We start from the raw sequence: 24,267 nt of genomic DNA on the forward strand, positions 1-24,267 counted from the left end.
TAGCAAATGTCTATTCTGGGCTTATTCAATCCATTACACCCTCCAAAACCTTGAAAAATGGGTGAAAAGTCATTGCTCAGACTGATCAATCTGCCAAGGATCAGCTGTCAAATGTGAAATCGAACCTCAACCGTCTCGCCTACCGTAGCCCTCGTTTTGGTTTGACGGGCGAGAACACAAGCGGTCTGATGGGCGATGACAGTGGTTCAGCAGACATCGCACGACGTCCAAATTGGGGAGTGTGTGGAGTAAAAGAGCTCGATGCAGCCAGGAAGTCAGGAAACAGCTCAGATGTGGGAGAGGGAGCAGTAGGAGAGTTGTATTGTTCATTGATTGGAGGCTCAGTATACATGGGATAGTCAATGGACTCGGAAGACGTTGCTGGTACTGGTGTATTTGCTGATTGGAGATGAAGAATAAAGGGAGAAGTTGGCGGGGAAATCGGTGGGGTTGACTGTCTTGTAGCTCTCTTGTCCCTCTGCCGTGGAGGGACATAATCCTCATCCTCCTCTCTCTGTCGTTTGAAGCCCATCGTCGTTCTGAAGCAAGAAGTAAGTGTGACATCATTGTGATGACAGGCCAATGAAGATCATCGAATTCTGGTCCAAATACTTCATTTTAGAAAAAACTAAAAACATAGCGCGACTCGCGTTAACGAGCGCTATCAAATGGTCCCCTTAAATGTGCAAAAATCTGGAATTTTGACCACCACCCTTTTTTGATCGTGATAACTCCGGTAATTCATCCCGGTTTCTTTTCGTGTCCCTAAGCCGCCGGTGATTCTGTTCCAGCCCCTCCGGCGGTGATGATCGTGACTTGCCCATCTTCACCGGTCAAAACGGGGCTGGTTCGAGCCTAAGCTTGTGATCACGAATCATGATCACCTCTGAGGCTCTCTCAATGCACACTGACCACTTGGTTTTCAACTCCCCACAAAGCGTGCGCGACGCACCAGGACGGTGGCTAAGGATGGCGGTCAAACGGTACTCTCTATCCCAAAGTAAACAAGCTGGGAGTGGGATCACCCTGTTCTTCGCTCATTGCGTCGGTGCCCGTGCGTTATTCTTCTGCTCCTTCCCCGTCCAATTTTGTCTAATCTTAACCGTCAGACAAAGAGCAATGGGACCCCACGATACAACGTGTCCTAGAACTGCAGCAATCAATAGATGAGGCCTACGCATTCGACTGGCAAACCCATGGCGACTCTGCGGTGCTGAACCGAGAGCTGCTGGATCCAGAGAAGAGTCCGGGTCGTGTCTACGGTGTCTGTCTGCGCGCTTTCTCGCTCCCAGTATACTTTGTTTTTGACACGTTTTGTGTAGCTGTGTTAGAGTGGGCGGAGGCCATAGCTGCGTTTGCGAGCTCGTCGGCAATGCGGGGAAGAAGAATCGTTGCCGTTGGGCACTCTGCGGGGGCTGGGGCAATGTGTGTTCATCCCTGTCAGCTTGTGGTCTTCCACTGAACTGGGTTAGGATTCTGTCAACGAAATACCTCACCTCTCCCTCAGTCTACGAAGCTATCATCGCCATAGAGCCGACTGCGATCTCCCATGAAATGTTCTATCAGGAAATCGATATCCGGATGTCGACGATGGAGTTTGTCGTCTCCGCAACTCTAACGAGGCGAGAAACTTGGCGCACAAGGGAGGACGCCTTCGCGTGGATGCGGAAACGGATTCCCTGGAGTGACTGGGATGAACGGGTGCTACAGAAGCTCGTGGTATGGCCTGTTATTGTTGTCACTGTCTTATTCCTGATATATCAGGTAGGACGATGGTCTGGAGGCCACACCAGAGGGAGTTAGAGTCAAGGGAGATCGAAGACAAGAGGCACTTTGCTATCCTGAGCCTCAGCCGCATTTTGAGACCGCTGCGTTGCTAGCTAACAAGTCCATCTCAAGCAAAGTGCATTTCATCTGGGCGGATTCAGAGGCTCCATTAGTGTGCTTAAGTTTTGTACTCTTCTAACACATGTCCTGCTAACAAGCTTTGCAGACCATTGTTCGTTCAAGACGCGTTAGTTGTAGGGGCTGCGTCAACAAGCAAGGTCCAAGGGGGGCATATGGTGAGCGAACTTATTCGTCAATCAAGCATCCAACTTAACTTCTCTCTAGCTCGTTCAAGAGAAACCCGACGAGCTTGCTGTTGCGATTTCTACCATCCTGGCAAATGTGTCCCCTCTTCAAAGCCGCTTATGATCGTTGTCTGATTCGTTGAAGAGAATTGGATGCATTTCTTTTCGCCCTCAAGTATCAATTATTACATGATGAAACAACAACTACCATTTTCCCTTGGCTTTACTCATAGGCACTGCGAGTAATACGCTATTTTGCTAGTCAGCGGCGACACTCTATTGGAAAGGAGAACATACGATTGACGACCGTGCACTTATACGGCGATACACACGTGTAAGCCGGCGTCGGTCCGCACTGGCCGTATTGCGGTATTTGGGTTGCACCCGTGCTAGCACTGCTCGAGACGCTGCTCGGCTTGGCGCTGGACGTCGAGGAGGGTTTCACTGTCGAAGACGACTTTATCGTGGTTGATGAGGCAGGGTTTGTCTATTTGACAACACATTACAAAGGGCAAACAGAAGACAAGTACAGAAGCTTACGGAGCCTCCGGCGGGCCAAACGGCTGGTCCGGGTTGGACGTAGTTGGTGGGGATAGGGTAGTAGATGTTGATCCTTTTTTGGGTCAGTTTGCTATTCTTTGCATCGAAATAATTGGCTCACAAGATGCCAGGCTCGTTTCCTGTGTAGGCGCCGGGGAAGGCGACTAAGGGTCCGGGAGTACCACTTCCTCCACCCGTCACATTGATTTGGGCACAGGAGATGTAGAATTGGGCACCGCCGTAGGACGACGCGGCATGGAGGGCGATGTGTTCTACTCGGAGGAGGTACTGGCCAGAGGGAACCTGAGTAGGGATTGTGACGGGAACCGTGGTCAAGTCTGAAAACGACCCAAGTAAGTAAACACATGGGCGGTTTTGTTGAAACCAGACGAACTCGTTGCAGGGAATGTAATCGTGACGCCGTTTGCGACCGCGGGAATCTCTTTAATCTTGAACCACACTGTCCCGCTTCCGTCCCATTTCGACACATCGGTCCCGGAGGGGGCTTTGGCCATGTAGACGTTCAAGACCTTTCTTGGTGGTTAATGTCTTTCCAAGGCAGTCAATCAGACGCGACGTACGCCATCGTGATAGGTGCTCGAAGGGTTTCCGACCACGGTGAAGGTGACGGTAGAGCCGGCGGCCACGTTCGCGACATTGGGAGCAGTTCCCGATTGCTTGGAGGTGTAACACCGGATGTCGGTGCTCGTGACGTCCTGGGCGGGGTTGAGGTCTTGCCAGTTATTTGTTTGGCTACGTGTCGATTAGTATTGGATGGTTGAAAACCCAGAAATCTCGCCAGCATACCGGGTATATTGCCAGTCGCTGCTCTGGACACCGCCCAGAATGATGTCCGGGAAAATGTCTGGAGTGAAAGTTGGACCTGTTTTAAAAATGGACACAAGACGCACAATGAGCAGAGCTCTCCGCGACGAGGGCGACGATGGCGACAAGTGCAGAGAAGGTCTTCATATCGAGCCACGGATCGGTACGGTCCACGAAACGAACTTTTGTGTTTAAATGTCTTAGCTACGCGGTTCCGTCACTGAGAAAAATTGCACGAGAATGGGACCCTCAGGCGTCAATTACTCCGCGTCCAGCGTCATGCGTAACTGTGTTATCATGTGCATCGACTGGGATCAACCTTTCGGAAGTTCTGCGGAGATCTGCTGCCAGCTTCTTCAGCCTATCGTCAGCAATTCTGCGGGGTGAACGTCTTCGGCAGGCGCCAATTCTGAGAACTCGAGAACCCCAGTCGCTTTCGGAGCTTGTTTCGCACTCACTATTTTTACAGCCACCGGAACCGACCATTCAGCGGCTCGCGTGGCTTGTTGAGCGAAGGACTGATGTCAGCATCGACCTGCTGTAGCCGATACCGAGAACCTCCCGTAAAACTCCGGGATTTCGCAGAGATCAGCCGCGTAAAAATGTCTCAAATGCAAAGTGGGCGCATGACACAATGGTGTGATGTTGGGCTCGATTTAAATAACATTGGTGAATGATTGTATTGGGAGTTGGACGAGGGTTCGAAATTTCACAGGTGGTAATACAAAATTGCGTTGCCTTAGAGGCATTGTGAGTAGTAGGCTATTTTGACAGATAAGCTTCTGAGAATTCTGAATTTTAAAAAGCTTACTGTTGACGACTGTGCACTTGAATGGCGAAACGCTATTATGTTGGTTCATATTTAGACGTGATCACAATCAGGAGAAGAACGCACCAAGCCGTCGCACCAGTGTATCCCTGACCGCCACATTGCTATCTCAGAGTTAGCAAATGACAAATTTGTTCCCACAAAGCTTACCTGGTATTGCGCTACAGTGCCTGGCGCGCTGGTAGCGGAGACTGTCGCTGAGGTCTTGATCGTCGTTGTCGGAGGGGCCTGAGTAGTGGTGACTCCTCCATTGGTAGTCGTCACACCTCCACCGCTTGAACCACCGGTCCAGACGGCAGGTCCGGGCTGAGTCGTTTTGTCAAGCCCCAATCGCCACATCGCAGATTATGGACACACCTGGACATAGGTCGTTGGGATTGGGTAATAGATGTTGATCCTGAAAGAGGATAAGACTCATCTCCGAAACGGGGATGGAGAGTCTTACAAAATTCCTGGTTCCTAAAGAAATGACGGAGTCAGACATGAAAATAATGATTTCTTGAGGGCACCAACATTTCCCTAGGAAGATCAACGTTAACGAATGTCATAAGGGCACAGCACGAGAACTTACGGTATAGGCACCAGGGAACGCAACGAGGGGACCGGGCGTGCCGCTACCGCCTTGATGGAATATTTTCAGTGGGATTTTGAAGATTATGAAGGCAATCTCTACCATTGGTGACGGTGACTTGAGCGCAGGCAATATAGAACTAGAGACTCATCTCAGTGAGAGCTCACTACGCCAAAAGCTTGTTTACCTGAGCGCCGCCGTAGTAGCTAGCACTGTGAATAGCAATGTGTTCGGTTCGGATGAGGTATTGTCCGGAGGGTGTTGCGGCAGGAATGGTGAAAGAGATCTGTGTCATGTTTGTGGTCGGGAAGGTGATAGTGCTTCCGCCGTCGGTGACAGCAGAGATTTGGTAGACCTATAAAGGAGATCAACTGCTTGAACGTGATTACTAATAGGCGTTGAGACAAAATACCTTGAACCATACGGCTCCGGTGGGATCCCAACTCGCGACGTCGGTGCCAGAAGGCGCCTTCGCCATGTAGACATTCAAAACCTGTGGTCATGTTCATACTTGCTGACTTGAAAAAGATCGTGAAAACATGATACGTACACCGGCATGATACAGACTCGCTGGGTTACCAGAGACAGTGAAGCCGACCTTCGATCCAGCAGCAACGCTAACGGTGGACGGAGTGTTCAGCTTTTGAGTGTTGTAGCAACGGATGTCGTTCGAGGTCACGTCAGTTTGCTGAAGTACAAGTAAGATGGCTTGCGAATATTCAATTGGGGATAGAGTTTTACAGGGTTGAGATCTTGGTAGTTGTTTGTCTTTCTAAATGGCTTTTAGAATGTCACATAATGTTAGGACTGAACTCACCGGACATATTGCCAGTCACTAGTGGGGCTCCCGTTGACAATGAAGTCGGGCCAGGTATCTATAAGGCCATGGTCAGCAGAGATTGACGAATACGTCGTCGAGCACGAACAATGACTGGAGACCTGGGTTGCAGCAAGGAGCAGAGCACCAGCAATGGACAAAAACGACTTCATCTCGAGGTTCTCGCAACAGAGAGATACTGGCCCAAAATTACTGTGAGGCTTTATAGCTTTTCATATCGTAGAACTTTGATGTCGAGGCAAAAGACCGGACCAACATGGTGGAGCTTTGATTCCCTCCGTTTGGCGTGCAGTACCATGATACACCGTCTATTCGCCGTGCCGTTGCACGGGCCAGACCAGGCCGAAGAAGCGGTTGGGTAGGTGGACGTGTTTGAATTCAACGACGTGGTTTCGAAGTCGAGAGATACACCGAGAATAGGTGTCATCTACGGGCATAATGGCGACCAGTCAACAGCCGCCAATGAGATACCCCCACTCAACCCGTTCCGGAGAAGAAGCAGCAGCCTAGGTCGCAGTCGCGGGTTAAGGCTTCCCCAGACCTAACGCTACCGTGAAGGTTGGCCAACGTGGCCATGGTGGCCATGCGGCGTGTCTAGTCAAGGTGACCGTCGTGACCGTGACCTTGGCGTGGTATGACTAATACTCTCCAACCTTCAACAATTTCCTCCACCAAGCTTCAAGCAATGTCGACTTCTACCTAGCAGAGTAATCATGGTCTTGCATAACTTCAACCTCACGACTCCCTCTTCCATGAGAAGCTCAAGCTCCCGCAAATTAAAGCCATTGCAATCCAGATTCCTCGCACTGCCATGAAATACTTAATTCGACGAACGCGTCTTCCCTGAATCGATAATCAAACGCTATTTGGACGATCCTTTGTATTTTCAGTCTCATTCGCAAGCTCTGCAAGTCTTTTCATCATTTTCTTTCGAAATCCACTTCGCTGATGTAATGCGCTGTCATCATCACCTCGTCATACTTCGGATCGTCTCCGTTCGCTTCCGTGGGCTACGATTCAAAAGTTTGCAACACTCTGTCTGGTCCAATATCACTCGTCTACATACTTCGAACGATATTCGCTCAAAGTAGCAAATGCCAACACTGGAACTGGCAAAAGCCTCCAATACGACCTTTCGACCTTCTTACGTTCCTGTGGCCATCTTTGTTGGTGGGACCTCTGGCATTGGACAATCTATGGCAGAGGCATTCGCACAATACGTTGGAGGCAAGGCTCACATCATTATCATTGGCCGGAACGAACGTGCTGCCGAAGAAATCATCTCCCGCTTCCCTGCTAGCACCGGGTACACCCACGAATTCCTTCCCTGTGACCTTCGTTTGATGGCGAACGTCCGCGCTGTTTGCGTTGAGATTCGTCAAAAGGTCGACAGGGTCAACTTTCTCGTTCTGACCGCAGGTTATGCGTCAATGGTCACCGTCCCTCTGACTGCGGAAGGGTTGGATTTGCATTTAGCCATGCGGTGGGTGGCTAGCAACATTATTATATCTTCATCTCCGCTCAACAATCCGCCACAGATTTTATCAGCGCTTCGTCTTCATCAAAGAACTTCTTCCCTTGCTCCAAAGAGCAAAATCTTTGAACCAAGACGCCCAAGCTATGTCCGTCCTCGGTGCTGGTCGGGGCAGTCCTTCGCGCCCCATTGAGCTCCATAATCTTGGCAACACCGTGACTGCCCGGGTTGGACGTCTGGGCGTCGCAATGCGGGGGCTAATCATGAGTTCCAACTATACTGACGCTATGATGGGGGTGGGCGTCTGTCCTCTCCTTTCATGTCGGAGCTGATTTGTTTCGTCCAAGTATTTCGCATCACGCAACCCCACCATCGCGTTTACTCATATCCATCCTGGTATCGTAAGCACTCCAGGGATGCGCAATGCTGTGGATTTTGATGGCATCCTGACCCCTATTACTTGGATACTCAATTGGGTCCTTCCTTGGTTTGCAGTTTCACCGGTATGTTGCTTTCTGTGAGTAATTGATTATCACTGTCCTCATCATACTTGTTAGGCCGTTTGTGCAGAACACATGCTATACGCGCTTCTTCCCAACGAAGAAACCGCCCAAGGCGGAATTTTTCTTCGAAATCATAATGGAGACGTCGTCAGTTATCGGCGTTTCGATGAGGTCGTCGAGCTAGGGGACAGTGATGCAACGGTAGGTGTGGTTCCGAGTGCTTCGTCAATGTTCCTGATCAAGTGTTGTAGGGTGTTCTCGATGGGACCTCGTTGACGGGATATGGAGCCTCTGACCAAGCGATCCATGCGGTCGTTACCCACACGGAGAAGGTTACCGCCTCCTCATTTGACATCGATTGAATACTTGTGTACATGTCCGACCAAAGATGAAGACCTCGTTGCTTCCCAGCTGTGGACAAGTGTTTGTTGCTGTTAATGAGATACAGCTGTGGTGGTGGTGTCAGCGATTCTGGTTTCTGTGACACTCCGGCGCCTCACACCATGCCCTCTGCAGGATGCCTGTCTGTCTCCGTCATTTGCAGGACATAGCAGATTCTAGCGTTCGTGTTGGTCTTGCTCGGCCTAACGGCTTTTGTGGCGTTTGACGCGTGAGCTTTTCTCTCTGGACTGGCATACAAACACTCAAACATTATAACATAGAACTTGCTGCTTGAGCGAATAGAAAAAGACAAATGTCAGTGGACGAGTCACCATCTCACATTAATCTCGCTCCAGAACCCTACTATTCGCGATCCAATCGTTCAGGGTCATAGTGAATCGCTCTGAACCTGGAGCTGAACCCAGTGGGGGAACTCGAAAATTGTGTTCTCCGTCCGGCGTCAATCGTCATTAGCGACTGAGCGCCGTTCTCCGCCCTGTTGCACAGGTGTTGGACTAGTGCCGAGCTATTCTTGCCAGAGTGAATTTCCCTCCACACTGGCAAGGCCCTCCCCACATTTGTCGTACGCAAATCTGGCTCCGTGATCCACCGCTGCTTGGTTCGCGCCGATCGTCACGGTTTAGCTCTTTGGCAGCTGTACTTCTCTAAATCCGTTGTTGATTATCGTCATAGATATCACGATCAGTCGTCCAGAACCAAACCAACATTATCGAGTCCCCGTCTCCGTGCCCGTTGATCAGCTACGGCTGAGCTGAGTCGAAAGGAATCGTCTTCGCCCGAAACTGGCAACCTCAGAGGCAATGGCAGCTTGCATGACAAGTCTCAGATCATGAACCACAATTGCCTAGAATAGTATCCTCAAGCGGAAGGTGTCACTGCCACTCGGATTCAGGCGACTTACCTATGGTCATTTGCCTGAGCCAAGCTCCAGCTGTTCGTAGATGCTTTATTTTCAACAACTTCTCCTAGTTTCTGGTCGATGTCTTCAATAATGGCCCAAGGCCACGCATTATAGATCTCGAACACTTCAAGCTGCAGCAACGTCGCGATGTGTCGAAGTCGACCAAGAGACTAAGTTGAGAGACTTCTCGTTGCTTACATCCATCACTCCCGAAAGTCTGCATGCTGCCGCTCGCAGGCTGAGTCGCAGTCGTCTACGGAACCGACAACGGGTTTGGAATGAGACTGAAAGGTCGATTGGATCGTTGCTGGGCAACGCCAGCTGTAATTCAACTTCAACTCCAAAGTGCCATTGGACTTGCATGCAAGCGCAACAACTTGAAAGACCCTAACAGTGCCAGTGACGATGGATATTTATGGATCATTGGTAAGTACTTGTAATCCAGCGAATGTTCTATCAGCTATAGATACATCAGTATCTGCTGTGAATTCGGACCCCATCAGTCTTCGCCGGCGACTACCTGATCAGGAGTTCAAGTTCAAGTTCGTTCGACTCGGACGAGCTAGCGGACTCGAAAGGATCAGACCTGTGTCCGGAGGCAGTTTATTGCCTGAAGCTGGATCGATAGACGTCAGCGCCACCAAGAACGACCAAACTTCAACGTTCTTGCAATTTTTTTTTTTCGGTCGTGTTTGACTTGTGATGGCTGACTCATTGTGAGTCACTCGGCGGCGGCGGCATGCGTTACCGTGACACCTTTCTCCTGAACTCCGCCAACACCGGCAACTGCACGCAAGGCTGCGCTCGATAGTACCTGGCTATTACGCTCGAGAACGTGCGATAACTGTTCCTGATCACAGTAATCTATGGGAAATTCATCGCTATTCAGCGAGCTTGACGGCGCTTCATGGACAAGTCGGGATGGTGTCCACCAACTGCTCAGAATCTGTCATTTCTTGTCAGCGACCCTACGCAAGTACTTCCGAGCCTCGAGCTCTCGACATCCACCTAGCCCCCCGAACCCGTTGTGCGTCTTTGCCGCGATAACTTCCCTCGGAGAAGAGACATTGAAAAAACCCAACTTGAAACAACTTGAATAGCTGCCTTCTAGTCTCCCGAAGTCTTGCCAAACATGAGTCAGTCTCACGACATTGGAGTTGGACTCATTCATACTTCAAGGAAGCCCAGGATGCTGCTTCGCTATTCGCTCCGCTCTAGCTGAGACTCTCATGAACAAGCACCTTTGTCTCCCGGCAGCTATGCGTCCACTTTGCCTCCTATTCGGTTCGGAATACAGTACCGTATTTCCCGGAGCGCTTCCCGCTCTCAGGACTTCTCCAACGCGGCCCGCGACGCAATCGATTAATAGATGTTCTCTTTACTTGACAGTACGCCACATTATTAGTCCTCCTCGCCGTAAACTCTCGGCACTTGGGGCGAGCTTGTCTTGTGCGTCCTACTGCGAATTCAGAGCTTGAAGCTCGGGCTTGGTCCCTGGATCCTCGATAAGCCTCCAAATGAAAGCACGATTGCTCTGCCGCCAGAGGGTCACATCGGTCAACAAGAGGAAAATTCTTCTGCTACGTCAAGTGACGCCTACACCGATTGACATTTCGTGTAATTGGCTAGACAATACAAACGGGACTCGGCTGCGGAAACGCGGTTGAGTGCCTCTTGTTGGCCTCTTGAGGATCAGTCCCGCTCCCGCTGCACATTCGTCGGTGGTCCTTCAAGTTCGTCCGCGCTGATTGGATCTTTCGATGAGGAAAATTTGACTAACTACATGCAAGCTACAAGCGCAATGGACATGGTGATAAACCGATTCATTCCTCAGATTACTCTCAAGTTAAACCATGGAACCTGCAAGTGGACCACTGAAACCCGATCCAAACCGGGGTGCTGATACCAAGCGTTTGTTCGGTCTTCTTTAGCTGTGTTAGACTCTCAAACACTCGTATCAACGCAGCCCACTGTTATCGTATCGCATTTTTGATCTGATTGTCGCATCAGCCTCCGCGGCGTAGATCATTCTCCGGAACTCGGTAAAGATTTACCCACACACACGTCTCCGACAGCAGGACGGAGGCTCCCCATAACAGGCTTGTTCTTTGTATTTTCATGGGTTTTCCCTCTTGTTCGGAAGAGGACTCACCACCACTGTTTGGGACTCCAACCTGGTCACGAGTCGCGCGTGATCTTTCTGCCCAGCCAACGATGGGCTTCCTTCCGAATCCCGTTAATTAAAAGTTTCGTCATTGCCGGCAGATGCCAGATTGATCTGGGAACTTCGGAGAAGCCAGCACCGTGGACTTTGAGAGACGCTGGACTCTGGCGGTCCATGCGGCACGATGAATCCAAGGCTGTGGGTTAGCAAAAGCTCCCGACAATCCCCTCAGTCGTTGCTTCATACTATGGCGCCTTCTCCTCCTGCGTTGTGTTATTGGGGACCCGATTTTTAGCCCAACATGCTTCCCTGAGTGCCGAGCCTGCAATACTCCACCATCGTGAGAGTAGAACCCTTCGCCAAGCGGTCGGGTCGCCGTAGCCCTACAAACGGAAAGCTTTTGGGTAATTTTATCCCAGTGAATGGCCAGCGTCAACGAATCACCGTTCATCGCCACGCAAGAGGCGGTAAGGTTGTGGGCCCATCAAAGCTTCAAAGTTTGCTTCCAGACTGGGACAACTCCTTACAAAGCGCTGCAGTGTCGCGTTTTGAATCTGATTGGTTCTGCCAATCTCAGAATCGAATCTCGTCAGTCGTCCGAACAGACGATCTCTTATATATTTAGCGGGCGGCTTGTCGACGAGATTCAACGGACGACAGCTGCAGGAAATCCCCAAAAGGAGAGGCGCGCTTTTTCTTGTCCCCCCACGGGCGAATCCTGATATCTCTCGACATTCATTTACGGCCGAGCTTTTTTTGTTATATAAGGCCGCTACTCCCCGCTGTCGTTTGACCCCGTCTATCCGTTCAAGTACCCACCAAGCCACAACAACGAAGTCGGCTCTTCATCGATGTACTACCGCGACTACGAAGAAGATTCAGCATCGACTGCCTCAGGCTCTGCATCGTCCTCGCCGCCAACACCACCAGCAGGTCATCGCCTGTTCCCACTTCCGTCCCCACGCATCAGTGACCCCCGACTCTGGACATCGTCCACCAACCATAGCGAAACAACGAAAGAAGTCCTCCAATCCGTTCTCAAAGTCCGTAAAAGCTGGAAGACGCTACGTGGAGGCGAAACCGTCTGGCCGCTCGAGCTCGAGGCAGCATTACTAGAGGGTGCGTTTAGTTTGTTGCCGGTTAAGAATAAGTGAACGATGCTTACCTCCAAATAACAGGCCTCGAATCATACGTACCCGACGATTCGCGCGAAACACGGCTGCTCGGCAGATTCCCTCGTCGAAACCGGTTCATCTCAGACTACATCTATGAGAAGACGGGGAAGCGTCGGTCTGCCAAACAAGTCGGCAGTAGGCTGCAGCAGCTGCGAGAATCCTGCGGAGGCAAGAAACGTATGTGCCCTCTTTTTGTTTCCGCTCCAGCTCAACCCTCCAGTTCTGCATCTCCTCTCCCCCTTCCGCCAACCATACCCTGACTCGTCTGCATCCAGCGACAGCACATGCACATCTCCAGTCTCTCCACAAATGACACCGTCTTATACGCGGCACACAGTCGTCTATATCGACATTCTGCCCGATGGGTCCAGTGAAATCGCTCCAGTAAATCCCAACTGGCAAAATTCGACGGGCGAATTTATTCGCGTTTCGGATCGTGCTCGTCCGTTACGGATGATCAACCCCAGCGTCGCGTTCGTCTCGTCGACCCAAGTCAATGCCCAATCGCACTTCACAGTCTATGCTGGCGATCGAATTATGCATGCCGAGAGCGTGACCCTGGTTCCGACAAGGGCATCCCAAGTCTCTGGTGTTGTCTACAGTGCTTCGCTCGTTCCTGATTACTGGAGAACAATCACTGAAAGCCCAGGTAAGCTCCGTTGTGGTCTGCGCGAGGAGATAAGACGCTGACCTTGTTTCTCCCGAAGATCCCACGCGCTTTACCATATACCAGGAGGTCCGCAAAGACGACGAGGCCTCTACACTCATCTTCTCAGCGACCTACAAGTTTGCGTATCCCGACCCAACAACGGTATCGCCAAGGGCAACTGGCTCACCCCAGAGCCGCCCAGATATGGATGCGCTTCTTTCTGCCGCATTGGATCAAGAGCAAACCCAACCCCACCACAGCGATCGATACCCACTCTACCATGACATGCACCCACAGTGGTCCCGAGACAATTCAAACTCGCCAACAGGTCTGCGATCAGCGTACTCGAATGGCGGCTCCGACCGCGACTCATACGCGTGTTTCCCGCCGGACTTGACAAACTACGTGAGTGTCGTCAGCAGCTTTCCTGCCACAGACACGACACTAACGCCAAACCTGCCTATCTCCTCAGGTATTATAAAACGCCAACGCTCGACGCCAACTGTTTATTTGATTAATTACTGCATCTACTTGGAAAGGACATACGTTACCTTCATGGATTTCGTTCACTATTACTTCGATGGCCCTTGTGCGTCATCTTCGGTACTTTTTGGATTCTGGTGCCATCGGAGGATTTTTTGTAGGTTGTACGCTGAATTGCTTGCTTGTAGGTCCGAATTTTTGTCGTTAGTAGAGAACAACAACTTGTATTGCAGGCTAGATACCAAAAAGGATTAGCGTTCCCAAGTGTAGAACCGTAAATGTGGATCGTTCATTGGGAAGGCAGATCGACGCGCGAAGGTGCTCATTCCGAAAGGGACGGGTACCCGGGTGCAAAAGGAGCATCGCAGGGTCCTCCTTGTTGTCGCGCGACCCCGGCCGGTTCAAGTTCATGGCCATCGCTCATGGACAATGTCACCGTCAATGCAGAGCGGACATAGTCTAAAGCTTTCAGCGAGCAAGACCAACGTAAAATGATATGATGGAGGCTACCAATACACACCAAGAGTTCGTACAAGGAATCAGCTACGCAAATGCCAGCGCTCCCCAAGCAGCCACGGCTCCAACTGCTCCAACTATCAGACCCTTCGTGGCCGTTGCTATCACGCCATTCTGCGGGTTCTTGGGCACGAGCGAATGCATCTTGATTTGCACTTGTTTCTCCAGCACTGCAACAGCAGCCTGCGTTTGACCAATAAGCAAAAGGGCGTCTTCATGGTCCAGATCCAACTGGCGAGTGGAAAGACCGCGTTGAGACGCCTTCAGAGCGATTTCGGCGGCATCTTCGGTGGGGAGAACGTAGACAGTGGCTTTGGCGAGTGAGGTGAGAGAAGATGTGAATACCTCGCGTTCAGCGATGCTGGGCGCACGTGCAAGTGGGCGAGGACACTCTTGGGAGGTGGGTGGCGCGACGTCCAGCGAGGAGATGGAGTCCTCTGATTTGCATGACGACTGGGAGAGTACCCAGCTTGGTATCGGACCCAGTGTGCCCGGCATAGCGACTCTCTGCGACTTCTTCGTCCTCTCTTTGCCTTGGGGTACTCCTTCTTCCACCTCTGTTTCGTCGTCGTCGTCGTCGTCGTCAACAACCGACAAATCCAATGCGCCAAGTTTCTCAGTCATTCCCGTCTCTGGCCCAAACGGGCATCCCGACCTCGGATGGCCCTTGCGTGGTTGTTTGCAGGTCGAACATCGGCGGGGCGTTGAGCTTGGGCTCGAGAAGTTGACTACTTCTGGTGTAGCAAGTGGTGTCTTGTTGGAGTTGCGTGTCGTTCGCTGGGTCACGGGCGTTGAGCGGAGAGTGGCGGGCATGCTATGTAGTCAAGAGCAAGTGTGTAGTGGCGAGCTGTGGGCTCAAAGAGGTTGGAAGACAAAAGCATGATGAGCGGCGGAGAGTAACAACTTGATGACAACTGGAGTCATTGACATTGATTGTGGACAAAAGAGTCTATCTACTTTCTCGAGGGAAGGCGTTATTACCGTGTAACAACAACAACTTTAGGCTCGAGCCAGCCTAACGGGCACAAGGGAGGACAAATGGTTTACTGAAGGTGTTCCAGAAGTAAAGCTGGTTCGAGCCTACAACAACTTTTATGCTGTAGGATAATAGGATCATGATAACTTGAACATAACCAACACCAACAAATAGTAAAGCTAAATCTCTTTGTTTTCCACTTCTGCAGCCACTTCTTTCACAAACGGATAGTCCGTATAGCCTTTGGGATCAACACTCCCATAAGCGTAGTAGTAAGCCCTATCACCAACAGTGAGCTCGATGTTCTTCAGTAGACGATATGGCAAATCCGGCTTGATAGCAAATGCATGAGCAAAAAAAAGTGGCAAACGAGAGAACACGACACACGTTGGCGATAAACGATCTTGCAAAGGACACAAGACCACCCTTCTCCTCGGCAACAGCGAGCGCGGTCTCGCGAGTCCAGCCACCAGCCGTGATAAACGGCTTTTCTCCCCATATCTCACGTAAAAAGTCGTTCGAAGCGCCGGCTCTGACGACTTTTGCGGTTTCCGCACCGTCCGCGCGCGGTTCGATAGCGTGTAGGTAGGCCAGATTGGGGAAACGGTTGCGCAGCTGAGAAACGGCATAGATGTGGACGGGGCGCGGGTCTTCCATGTACATGTCTGGATGGACAGCATCAGAGAGGAAGATATCAAGTGCAAGACATACCCAGGAAAGTCCCCCAAGGACTGACACGAACCCCGACCCTCTCTTGCCCGACTGCGTTGACAACAGCTTCAACGACCTCCAACGGGAACCGCGCTCGATTTTCGACCGATGGCCCACCATACTCGTCGGTGCGCGTGTTGCTCCTGTCGTTCAGGAATTGGTTCAATAGGTATCCATTCGCCCAATGAACTTCGACCCCGTCGAAACCCGCTTTGAACACTGCATTTGAGGCAGCAGTTGCTTCGAGTTGTGCATACTCTTTGAGTTCCGCGATAGCCAGTGGCCGAGGGGAAACTCTCCCAGGAAGGGCGACATCGGAGGCAGATACGTAGTCGATGCTTTCTTCAACACAGTTGTCTGGTAAGGCCGCGCGGCCATTGCCGAAGAGTTGCATGACAATCCGACCACCTTTAGCATGGACTCGATCCGTGATCTTTGCATCGTCATCAGGAGGCGGATGTTAAGACAACGGATAATCTCCTCACCTTTCTCCAAGTTGATATCTGCTCCTCCGACCAGATCCCAGGAATGTTGGGTAATCCGGCAGCACTCAGGGCAGGATATGTCCCTTCAGTAATCAGAAGGCCTCCGGCACTGGCTCGCTGTTCGTAGTATTCGCCAACATGAGGCAGCGGGACATGGCTGGCGGAAGCACGAAAGCGGGTTGCAGGCGCAAACACAACACGATGGCCGAGTTCAATGGCGCCAACGTGGATGGGTTGGAATAGTTTTGGAGTGGTGCTTGTTGGCATTGGGTTCTGGTGGCCCAAGCCGCCATTTAAATGGTCGGATGCTTGATTATGATAGCTTGTCGGGGTGCTTGGTCATGGGTATGAGTGATCGCTTCGTAAGCACAGCCTGGACATCGCGTAATGCATCCGGAAAGTAGCGGAAGAGAGCAGCAATAGCAAGAGCTACCCTGAAGCGTGTGAAGGGTGTCAGATCAAGCATTGGGAACACTTCAAAGACAGTTGGAAAGTTGTAATCAAGAAACGGAAAGATATAAGTGACTTTTCTTCCACCAGAAGTCTGTGAGGTCGTGGTGCATATGCGTGCTTTGTTGAAATCTTGTCTCGCACGAAGTTATGCGGCCGCCGAAAGTTTGGGAGCGGTGGAATAAGAGGATTATCAAGAGGAGGTTGAGTATGCGGAGCAGTCCTTGAATACTCCATCGAAGGTAAGCTCCAACCAAAAGTGATGTATGCGACGGATTTCGGTGGACGGGGTTGTCGAACAATGCACGATGATGAGTATTCTCAAAAACCTCATCGCCCTAATGCACGGAGGAGTTCGTCATGACGGGTCGCCGAAGATTTCCGGAAACCGCCCAAGGCGGAGTCGGTGATGAGGCTTGTCTGGACCTGCACAGAGGTCAGCGGGTCGCAACGCATACCGCGAAAAGATGCACCGTGAACAGGTCCAACGCTTGCTGCAGCGCCTCGGCACAGTCCGATAACGCCGTTTGCATCTCGGAGTGTCGAAGAATGCGTTGAAATAGCCCATATGTCGCCTGAGCGCGGAGTATCTCATGCAAATCGGTAAGTGTTCTTGCTGAGGAATCAAGAAACTGCTTTCCGCTATGGAGATTTACATACCCGGAAAACTGCTCAACCGCCCTCCGCATAAGTGGATTTTTGAAGCCCTTCGCGTCGCCCGAAAGATTGATTATGGCGCGGACAATCTGGTCAACCCGTTCGAGCAATTGTACACATTGAGTCTTGTTTGTCCGGACCGTCTAGTGCCGGTTAAGAATCCAAGTCACGTCTATCTTTCAAGGTACGTACGTTAACAGTGTCAAATAGTAGTGCGCAGCTAGTAGCAACCATGCCGAGGGTCTCATACTGCATGGAGTTGCCAATGCTTTCAAGTAATCGCGATGCATCGAGTCCTCGTTGAACGATATCGTCCGTGCGGTAGCTGCGCTTTGACCGCCGAAGGAAGAAAGGCGTGGTGTCGAGACTGAAGCCCTTGCTCGGTGTTGTAGAGGCCTCTTGGGCGGGGACAGCTGGCGGTGAAGTGAGATTGGAGGTGGGCGGAGCGACGGCGACAGGATTGTGTCTCCTTGCTTCACGACGATTGTGACGGATAGCGGGCATGATAGGGCGTCACTGTATGTGGTCCAGAGAGAGTGGATAATGCGTGAGAGCTTCAGAAAGGCCGATGGCAGTCGACGATGGGTGTCACAGCGTGACCATATCGCATCAACCTCAACGTCAACCTTCCAACCTTCGAATTGACTTCGAACAACAATCGAACAACCTGAGTCTATGGCAGGCATTGGCAGCAGATACTTCTTCTAAGGCGTGTAGCATCTCTCCGCCACCATTTCCTGGAAAATTCTGCCCCACATCCGATTATGCTAAGCCTTGAAGTACAATACTAGTACCGTGACTGCAATTATCATTTAAACCCACTTGAAGTTCATCCCTCAACTTCAAATTCTTTGTCAAGTCAAGCATCAACATCGGTTCCACGCATTGGTGGCCTCCAGGGCTCCAAAAGACCCTAACTCCTACGCTATTGGTGTTGCCAACGCTGTCGACCCTCTGAGACTCCGATCATGATATTGGTCATCTCACCTCAGGCTGAGACGGTGCTCGGGGGAGAAAGCCCTCCGCCCCGCCTCCGCCCTTGCCTCGATAACTGCCGACTATGTATCTTCGGGCACCTCGCTCGTAGCAACAGTCTCTGATCGCCGTCCTATAATCTGCCCAATTGATTACTGGTAATATTAGCCCGCTCTCTGCCCCGAGTCATCTAGCGTCGTGCGAGGGCTATTGCGCCCCCTCTTCCTCGCCACGAACCAGCGCAGGTCAATAACATTGGAGCAAATGGCGACACCGGCGAGTGGCTTCAAGTTCATGACTCGGACCCTCTGAGTTAAATGAGACCTATGACCCTGAGCACTACACTGCCTGTGGTGTTTTATAGCGATTGTTTTCGACAACTTCGCAACCGCGTTTTGCTAGCCTGACAACTCAATCTACTGCAGTTGCCCTAGCAAGCCTGCAATGTAAGCACGCCCTGCTCCCCGATTTCAGAGACTAACACACAGCGGCAGCTCAACCGAGGAACTGTGGTCACTGTCCCTGACCAGTACTCCCTCCATCCAACGTATTAAAGAGAGTGCTCGTCGTACAATTATTCCATCCCCCCAACAACAACACAAGTTTCAAGAATGCAACCTCATAGAATCCCACTCGCCTCTGGTATTCTTCCACGGCAACCAGCTCTGGCGAGACCGAGCCCTGCTTCCCGCCCACAACCTACTGGGGACGATAACGAAATTCTACTCCTCAAAGTCGCCCCGTGCTCCCGCACAGGCACTTCCCGGAGCGTTCTGAATAGTACAGTCGTCGGGGCGGATGGCTTTACACCGTACTATCACATCATGAGCGACAAATCTACGCCCTACACTCAGAACATTACAACCGTCTTTCGCACAAACGCGGGCCGGACCGTGGCCAGTATCGACTGGAGCCAAGGCGCCGCGTATGCACAGGTACAGAACGCGTTGGCGCCAACTGCAGTCACAGACTGGCTGGTACCGTCCCCTGATGGAAGGTTTGTCTCGATTTCCTAAATTTGGGGTATGGCTGTCAAACTTTTGCACAAACAGTTTCTGGTCCATGCTCGCATTGGGACAGCAATATATTTGGGTTCCGCAGCCCAACGCTATCTGCGTACGTTTCATAACCTAGAAAGCTGGTTCCGGCTCATGGCACTAGATGTACCATCGTGAAGAAGGTTATGCCCTGCAATCAACCCCGCGTCTCGTGTCACGGGTTGCGAAAGTGGTGGACCAAAGCCGAGACCGTTATGAATTGACTCTGGAGGTCTCGTTGGACGCAGCGCATAACATCGGCCTGCTTTCGATGATCGTTGTGGCAACGACAGTGTTTTATTTTGAAAATCGGATATGAGTAGTCTTCGAATGAATCACATATTTGACATTGGTGCTACCAACCACCACTGAGATGCTGATGTGGAATCAGCCTGCATACGGAAAAGCGGGATCATCAACTTACGATCAACTTTCCCCGCCCGTTTTTTCCTGACAAACGCGTCACCCATATCCCAGAGGTCTGCTCCACCGCGAGCACCATGTTCCCAGTGTGCCCAGTACTCAGTGTAATATTGCCTGTCGAGGACGATGACAATACGCATGTCTTGCGCTTGAAAATTTAACAAGGAAGACATGAGACCGTGGTCGGTGCCGAGCAAGAGAAGCTGTAGATGCATGCATTGTTTTAAAATATTCTGCAAGTTCCGCTCGTCCATGGTAGGCAGCGGCAGGCGGGCGAGGGACATGCGCATATGGCTGAGGGCAGGAAGCAGAGCGAGCGCGGTGCACAAATTGTCGGAGAAATACTGCTCATAGATGGCGTCGAAGAGGCTAAGGTGGGTTATATGGGCAAGTGCGCGATGTTGCCCATTGATATTGATGCCGCCACCAAACAGAGGATTGGCCTCGCTCGCTGTCCAGATGGGGCGGATACTAGATCTGTGTAAATTGGCGGGAGGGCTATACTATGGGCCCCGCAGTGCTCCTACAAGAGGGAGGGCCTCGGTAGCCGACCATGTAGCTAAGACTAACTAATCCTAACTAACACAAGCACGCAAAAAGGGTAGTAAGCTGGGGATGGTGGGCGGGACAAAAGAAACTAGTAGGTGACGAAGGCGATGGCGCTGGGGCCAGGAATGGGAGAGCAGAGATGGGGGCGAAGGAAGAAAAATCTCTGAGTGTGACGGAGTGTGATGTCATGTGCTCACTGCCAATCCCGACGGTCTCACCAGACCACCCAGGATTGGCCTCGCTCGCTGTCCAGATGGGGCGGATACTAGATCTGTGTAAATTGGCGGGAGGGCTATACTATGGGCCCCGCAGTGCTCCTACAAGAGGGAGGGCCTCGGTAGCCAACATGAACCGAGTGCAAGCGACCAGCCCAAAGGCGGGGGAGGTACTTGCACGGACGCCAGAGGCCCTCCAAGGAAGACAAAGTGTTGGCCGCTACACATGAGAGCCAATGGCCAGTGTTCGCAATCGATCGACACATTGATGGTCGCCAAAGAGTCGGGAAAAGGAAGGGGGGAAGGAGGTGGAGCCCGCGCCACAAGCTTCACATACCTCTAGTGTCGGAGAGGGTTGCAAGTGGAACGGGCAGAGGTGGCTACCAAGAGCGGAGAGCCAAAACCCACAAAGAGCCGGTGGGTGAGAGAGTCGCGCCTACAGCTGCAAGAGGCCCCAGGCTCGCCAAACTAGAGTGTAGAAAGGAACAAAAGAAACTAGTAGGTGACGAAGGCGATGGCGCTGGGGCCAGGAATGGGAGAGCAGAGATGGGGGCGAAGGAAGAAAAATCTCTGAGTGTGACGGAGTGTGATGTCATGTGCTCACTGCCAATCCCGACGGTCTCACCAGACCACCCATCTCCGAGATTTACCGTGAGCTGTCGAATTTTGAGCTCCGAGAGTACCTGCAGATACTCCGGTTCCGCATAGGGGTAGATTATACCAATGTTGTGGATATTGGCGCGGCGTATAAGTAGTTTAATTTCTTCATCCAGGACTCCATCGATAGTGTCCTCGAGGAATAGATGTTGGAGATGGAAGCAGACATCCGGGTTCACTCGTATCTTTGCAAGGAAGGCTAGAGCATGCGTCGATTCCTTCAGCCTGACCACGCGGAAAAGGAAAGGCTCGACCCTGGTTCTCAGAATGAGATTGATATTCGCAACACCTGTATATAAGTACTACTCACCAGGCTCGAACCCGTTGAGCAACGAGCATCAGCGGAAGAGCTGTCTGCCAGTTCAGAAGAGCCGCTAGTGTAAAGATTGCATGCTCCAGTTCAGGCGGGAGAAGAGGCTCCATGGTTGTGCCAGTGAGGGTAAAGAGCTACATGAAGCTGACAATCACTTGCTCGGTATCACTGCCGCAGTGGCAACATCTGTAGTAGGCTCGAACCAGCCCCACCGGTGAAGATGGGCAAGTCACGATCATCACCGCAAGCTCAACAATCTTGCGGTACTCTGGGCGAAAGTCGTTGGTCCCCCACTCGGAAATGCAGTGTACCTCGTCGATAATAAGGTTGATTATATTCTTTGTGAATGGTATGCTGTTTAGCACTTTCTCGTGGAATAGCGGCGTGAGACCCATCTCTGGCCCGAGAAAACCAACGTGATACTGATTTTGTCCCAGTTTCTTGGTCTAGGTAAGTCAATGAAGCAGTTATAGAAGCCTCCTGACATACAGTTAATGCCTGCTCAAGGTCTGGAGTGTTTGAGGTAACAGCTATGGCTGGAATGCCTTTGGAATTGAGCAGCTGGGCTTGGGCCTCTAGAAGCGCGACTAGCGGCCCAATAACAAGGACTATCTTGTTGGAGGCTTCGTCTGTGCACCCAGGCTGCCAGTAGTAGAAGAGGGCGAACCAAAATGCGAGGGTTTTGCCTCCTCCTGTGGGGACATCCAGCATGGTATGCTTGCCTTGAAGCACGTTCAGGCCGACCTTCTCTTGAAATGGGTGAAGGGAGGGGATGTTGAAGACACTACATAGTGTTTCTCTGGCGATTTTGAGTCGCTGCGGGTCGATAGAGTCAACGGGGACGAAAGGCATCGAGCAAGCCCCTAATTGATCAGCGCAGAAAGATTGCTCATTTGCGTCGTCAATTCTTGGAATTTCGAAAAAATAAAAACATAGCGAGATTCGCATTTACGAGCGCTATCTACTGGTACTTTAAAATTTGTGAAAATTCAAACTTTGTCCCAAGACCCTGGCTGAGTCATTAATTCCACCCGGTTTCGGCTCGTGTGCCTAAGGCGCCGGTGATTCTGTTCCAGTCGCTATCGCAGTGACCGATTTTGTCACGTCCGCGATGCGACTGGTTCGAGTCTATCACAAGCTGGACAAACAAGTATAACGCCATCAGACACGGTCAAGTAAACCTCTGAAGGAGTACTTACTATGAAGGATCTCAAACAAGTGAAGGATAGCAGAAATGAGTGGATGAGATACTGCATCTGATCTAGCACAAGATCATCTTAGACTTCTAGCCATGATATAATTTCAGGACTCGAAAAACTGGCCGACTCGACGCCGGCGCTTGGTAGCGGACACGAAACGGGAGATTATTAGAACCATTGTCTGAATATCAATATGTGCCAGTGCAACGCAGTATCAGGTGCATACTTACCAACTCCTTGCACCAGACAGGACGTCTATAATGGCTTCTTCAGTCGATGTTCAGCCATCCTTAGCCTCCACAGTTCGGACGAAAGCCTGACAGGACATTGCATTTTGCATCACGGGCTTGGATGATGATTGCACAAGATATACTTCAAATCTTATATTTTAGGGCTGTAAGTCACTGACAGAGCATTTGGAACAATCAAGAATGAAAGTGTTAGGTTTGCGGGATCGAAAATCCGCACCACCACACAAATCAGGTTTCTTTGGCCGTAGAGGACATCCACATGCTACGAACACGATGTTTGGTGGCCGAAACGAGTCGGGAGATACGTTGGGTAACACGCCTCGCGCCTATACAAGTATCAGCACATAGATTCAGTCCACGGAGAGTCGCTGTTCACCACGAGTACGCTTATTTGCGGCCAATCGTTTGCGTTCCTGAGAGTCTTGGCAAATACTAACGTATTATTATTAACCTAGTGGAAAACATAATCGAGAAGACGAATGCGCACCGGAGAAGCTGCTCGACTTCCCCAAAGAAGTCATGGTGATTTGCAATCTCGAGCACTTTGGAGAGGTCGTGCGTGAATTTGACGGTGACAAGTTCCTCAGGAGAGGCTTCGTCATTCAACATATTGGCAAAGAGGTCCATAAGATCGTCCCCCGTCATCCGGAGTTCCGATTCAGAGTTGCTGATAATGCTACCAGAGTCGACCTCTAGGGTGTTTGAGCTACCTCCATTACTGTGGCGAGGTGGCGACGTGTCTTGATCATCAACATCCACGTCCGCCTCAAGCTCGCGTTGAAATGTGCGTTTGGCTCGGTGATCAGCCTCGTAGACACCAAAACGGGCGTGGTCGCGCGAGTTAAGGGCGCAGTCGATACGAGTTTTCTGGTGATAAGTTGCGCAACGGACGACTGTAGAAGCAAAGCTCGAGATGTAGCAGTCTGGCCATGGGAATTCGCCGACTTCAGGAACTAGGGGAGCGCGGTCTGTCGGATGATGGGTGGTAGGAAAAATGGCGAAACACATTGATTCGTCGATGTGTTCTTCGGGAACAGGGAGCGGAAGGCCTTGAACAACGAAATGGACTTCTTCTTTCCGAAAGGCAAGCGTTGGGTTGAATAGTTGCAGTGTCTGCCAACATATCAGCAAGGGAGAGCGCAAGTCGTTTATATGAACGTACACCAGACACGTAGACCACGTAACTCTTGCAGTTTAAGCGGCGTCCTGCTGCAGTAGCGATCGGATCGTTGAGAATCTTAAGCGTCTCGTCGACGTCGATGGTCATGACGGCAAAAGCCGCTGTCTTTGGGATCCACTCTTCAGTGAGTTGAGCCATGAGTGACGAGAATGGGGGGATTGATGTTGAGTGGTGAAGTGTTGCCGTTTATATAATGGAATGCCACTCCAACATGATCAATGCGAGCAACAAAGACAAAGGTGCTGAT

At 51.2% G+C, this 24,267-nt stretch overlaps 8 protein-coding genes across 8 annotated transcripts; 3 read left to right on the top strand and 5 right to left on the bottom strand.

Annotated features, from left to right (window-relative positions):
- Nucleotides 1-876: 876 nt before the first annotated feature.
- MIND_01347900 (AB hydrolase-1 domain-containing protein) lies at nucleotides 877-2,265 on the top strand (the record flags this gene model as incomplete). The annotated part of the gene is made up of 8 exons (XM_037369916.1): nucleotides 877-1,054; nucleotides 1,110-1,268; nucleotides 1,323-1,425; nucleotides 1,473-1,719; nucleotides 1,769-1,941; nucleotides 1,994-2,063; nucleotides 2,113-2,169; nucleotides 2,218-2,265. The coding sequence occupies 8 exons, from the start codon at nucleotides 877-879 to the stop codon at nucleotides 2,263-2,265; spliced, it is 1,035 nt and encodes a 344-aa protein (XP_037213472.1).
- A 196-nt stretch (nucleotides 2,266-2,461) lies between these two features.
- Nucleotides 2,462-3,584, bottom strand: MIND_01348000 (uncharacterized protein; the record flags this gene model as incomplete). The annotated part of the gene is made up of 7 exons (XM_037369917.1): nucleotides 2,462-2,529; nucleotides 2,579-2,685; nucleotides 2,734-2,950; nucleotides 3,007-3,142; nucleotides 3,194-3,365; nucleotides 3,420-3,477; nucleotides 3,524-3,584. The coding sequence occupies 7 exons, from the start codon at nucleotides 3,582-3,584 to the stop codon at nucleotides 2,462-2,464; spliced, it is 819 nt and encodes a 272-aa protein (XP_037213473.1).
- A 592-nt stretch (nucleotides 3,585-4,176) lies between these two features.
- On the bottom strand, nucleotides 4,177-5,827 carry MIND_01348100 (Lytic polysaccharide monooxygenase; the record flags this gene model as incomplete). The annotated part of the gene is made up of 15 exons (XM_037369918.1): nucleotides 4,177-4,199; nucleotides 4,249-4,280; nucleotides 4,333-4,370; nucleotides 4,417-4,572; nucleotides 4,624-4,663; nucleotides 4,712-4,725; nucleotides 4,780-4,785; nucleotides 4,838-4,887; nucleotides 4,940-4,976; nucleotides 5,025-5,192; nucleotides 5,250-5,330; nucleotides 5,388-5,525; nucleotides 5,579-5,609; nucleotides 5,655-5,712; nucleotides 5,764-5,827. The coding sequence occupies 15 exons, from the start codon at nucleotides 5,825-5,827 to the stop codon at nucleotides 4,177-4,179; spliced, it is 936 nt and encodes a 311-aa protein (XP_037213474.1).
- A 942-nt stretch (nucleotides 5,828-6,769) lies between these two features.
- On the top strand, nucleotides 6,770-8,014 carry MIND_01348200 (uncharacterized protein; the record flags this gene model as incomplete). The annotated part of the gene is made up of 5 exons (XM_037369919.1): nucleotides 6,770-7,158; nucleotides 7,214-7,445; nucleotides 7,497-7,652; nucleotides 7,707-7,853; nucleotides 7,904-8,014. 5 exons carry the CDS (start codon nucleotides 6,770-6,772, stop codon nucleotides 8,012-8,014), a joined length of 1,035 nt encoding a protein of 344 aa, XP_037213475.1.
- A 3,929-nt stretch (nucleotides 8,015-11,943) lies between these two features.
- On the top strand, nucleotides 11,944-13,424 carry MIND_01348300 (TEA domain-containing protein; the record flags this gene model as incomplete). Its single annotated transcript, XM_037369920.1, has 5 exons — nucleotides 11,944-12,238; nucleotides 12,298-12,471; nucleotides 12,515-12,943; nucleotides 13,002-13,348; nucleotides 13,416-13,424. Exons 1-5 carry the CDS (start codon nucleotides 11,971-11,973, stop codon nucleotides 13,422-13,424), a joined length of 1,227 nt encoding a protein of 408 aa, XP_037213476.1. The 5' UTR covers nucleotides 11,944-11,970.
- Nucleotides 13,425-13,969: 545 nt separating this feature from the next.
- On the bottom strand, nucleotides 13,970-14,755 carry MIND_01348400 (uncharacterized protein; the record flags this gene model as incomplete). The annotated part of the gene is made up of 1 exon (XM_037369921.1): nucleotides 13,970-14,755. The coding sequence occupies one exon, from the start codon at nucleotides 14,753-14,755 to the stop codon at nucleotides 13,970-13,972; it is 786 nt and encodes a 261-aa protein (XP_037213477.1).
- A 342-nt stretch (nucleotides 14,756-15,097) lies between these two features.
- On the bottom strand, nucleotides 15,098-16,381 carry MIND_01348500 (putative inactive dehydrogenase EasA; the record flags this gene model as incomplete). Its single annotated transcript, XM_037369922.1, has 4 exons — nucleotides 15,098-15,250; nucleotides 15,306-15,583; nucleotides 15,630-16,062; nucleotides 16,115-16,381. The coding sequence occupies 4 exons, from the start codon at nucleotides 16,379-16,381 to the stop codon at nucleotides 15,098-15,100; spliced, it is 1,131 nt and encodes a 376-aa protein (XP_037213478.1).
- Nucleotides 16,382-20,800: 4,419 nt separating this feature from the next.
- Nucleotides 20,801-22,242, bottom strand: MIND_01348600 (p-loop containing nucleoside triphosphate hydrolase protein; the record flags this gene model as incomplete). Its single annotated transcript, XM_037369923.1, has 4 exons — nucleotides 20,801-21,332; nucleotides 21,388-21,524; nucleotides 21,594-21,836; nucleotides 21,880-22,242. 4 exons carry the CDS (start codon nucleotides 22,240-22,242, stop codon nucleotides 20,801-20,803), a joined length of 1,275 nt encoding a protein of 424 aa, XP_037213479.1.
- Between the last annotated feature and the right edge of the window lie 2,025 nt (nucleotides 22,243-24,267).

Source organism: Mycena indigotica, assembly GCF_014461135.1.
Source record: "Mycena indigotica strain 171206Taipei chromosome Unknown Mind.scaff0016, whole genome shotgun sequence".
In the NCBI taxonomy this organism is placed as follows: Eukaryota; Fungi; Basidiomycota; class Agaricomycetes; order Agaricales; family Mycenaceae; genus Mycena; species Mycena indigotica.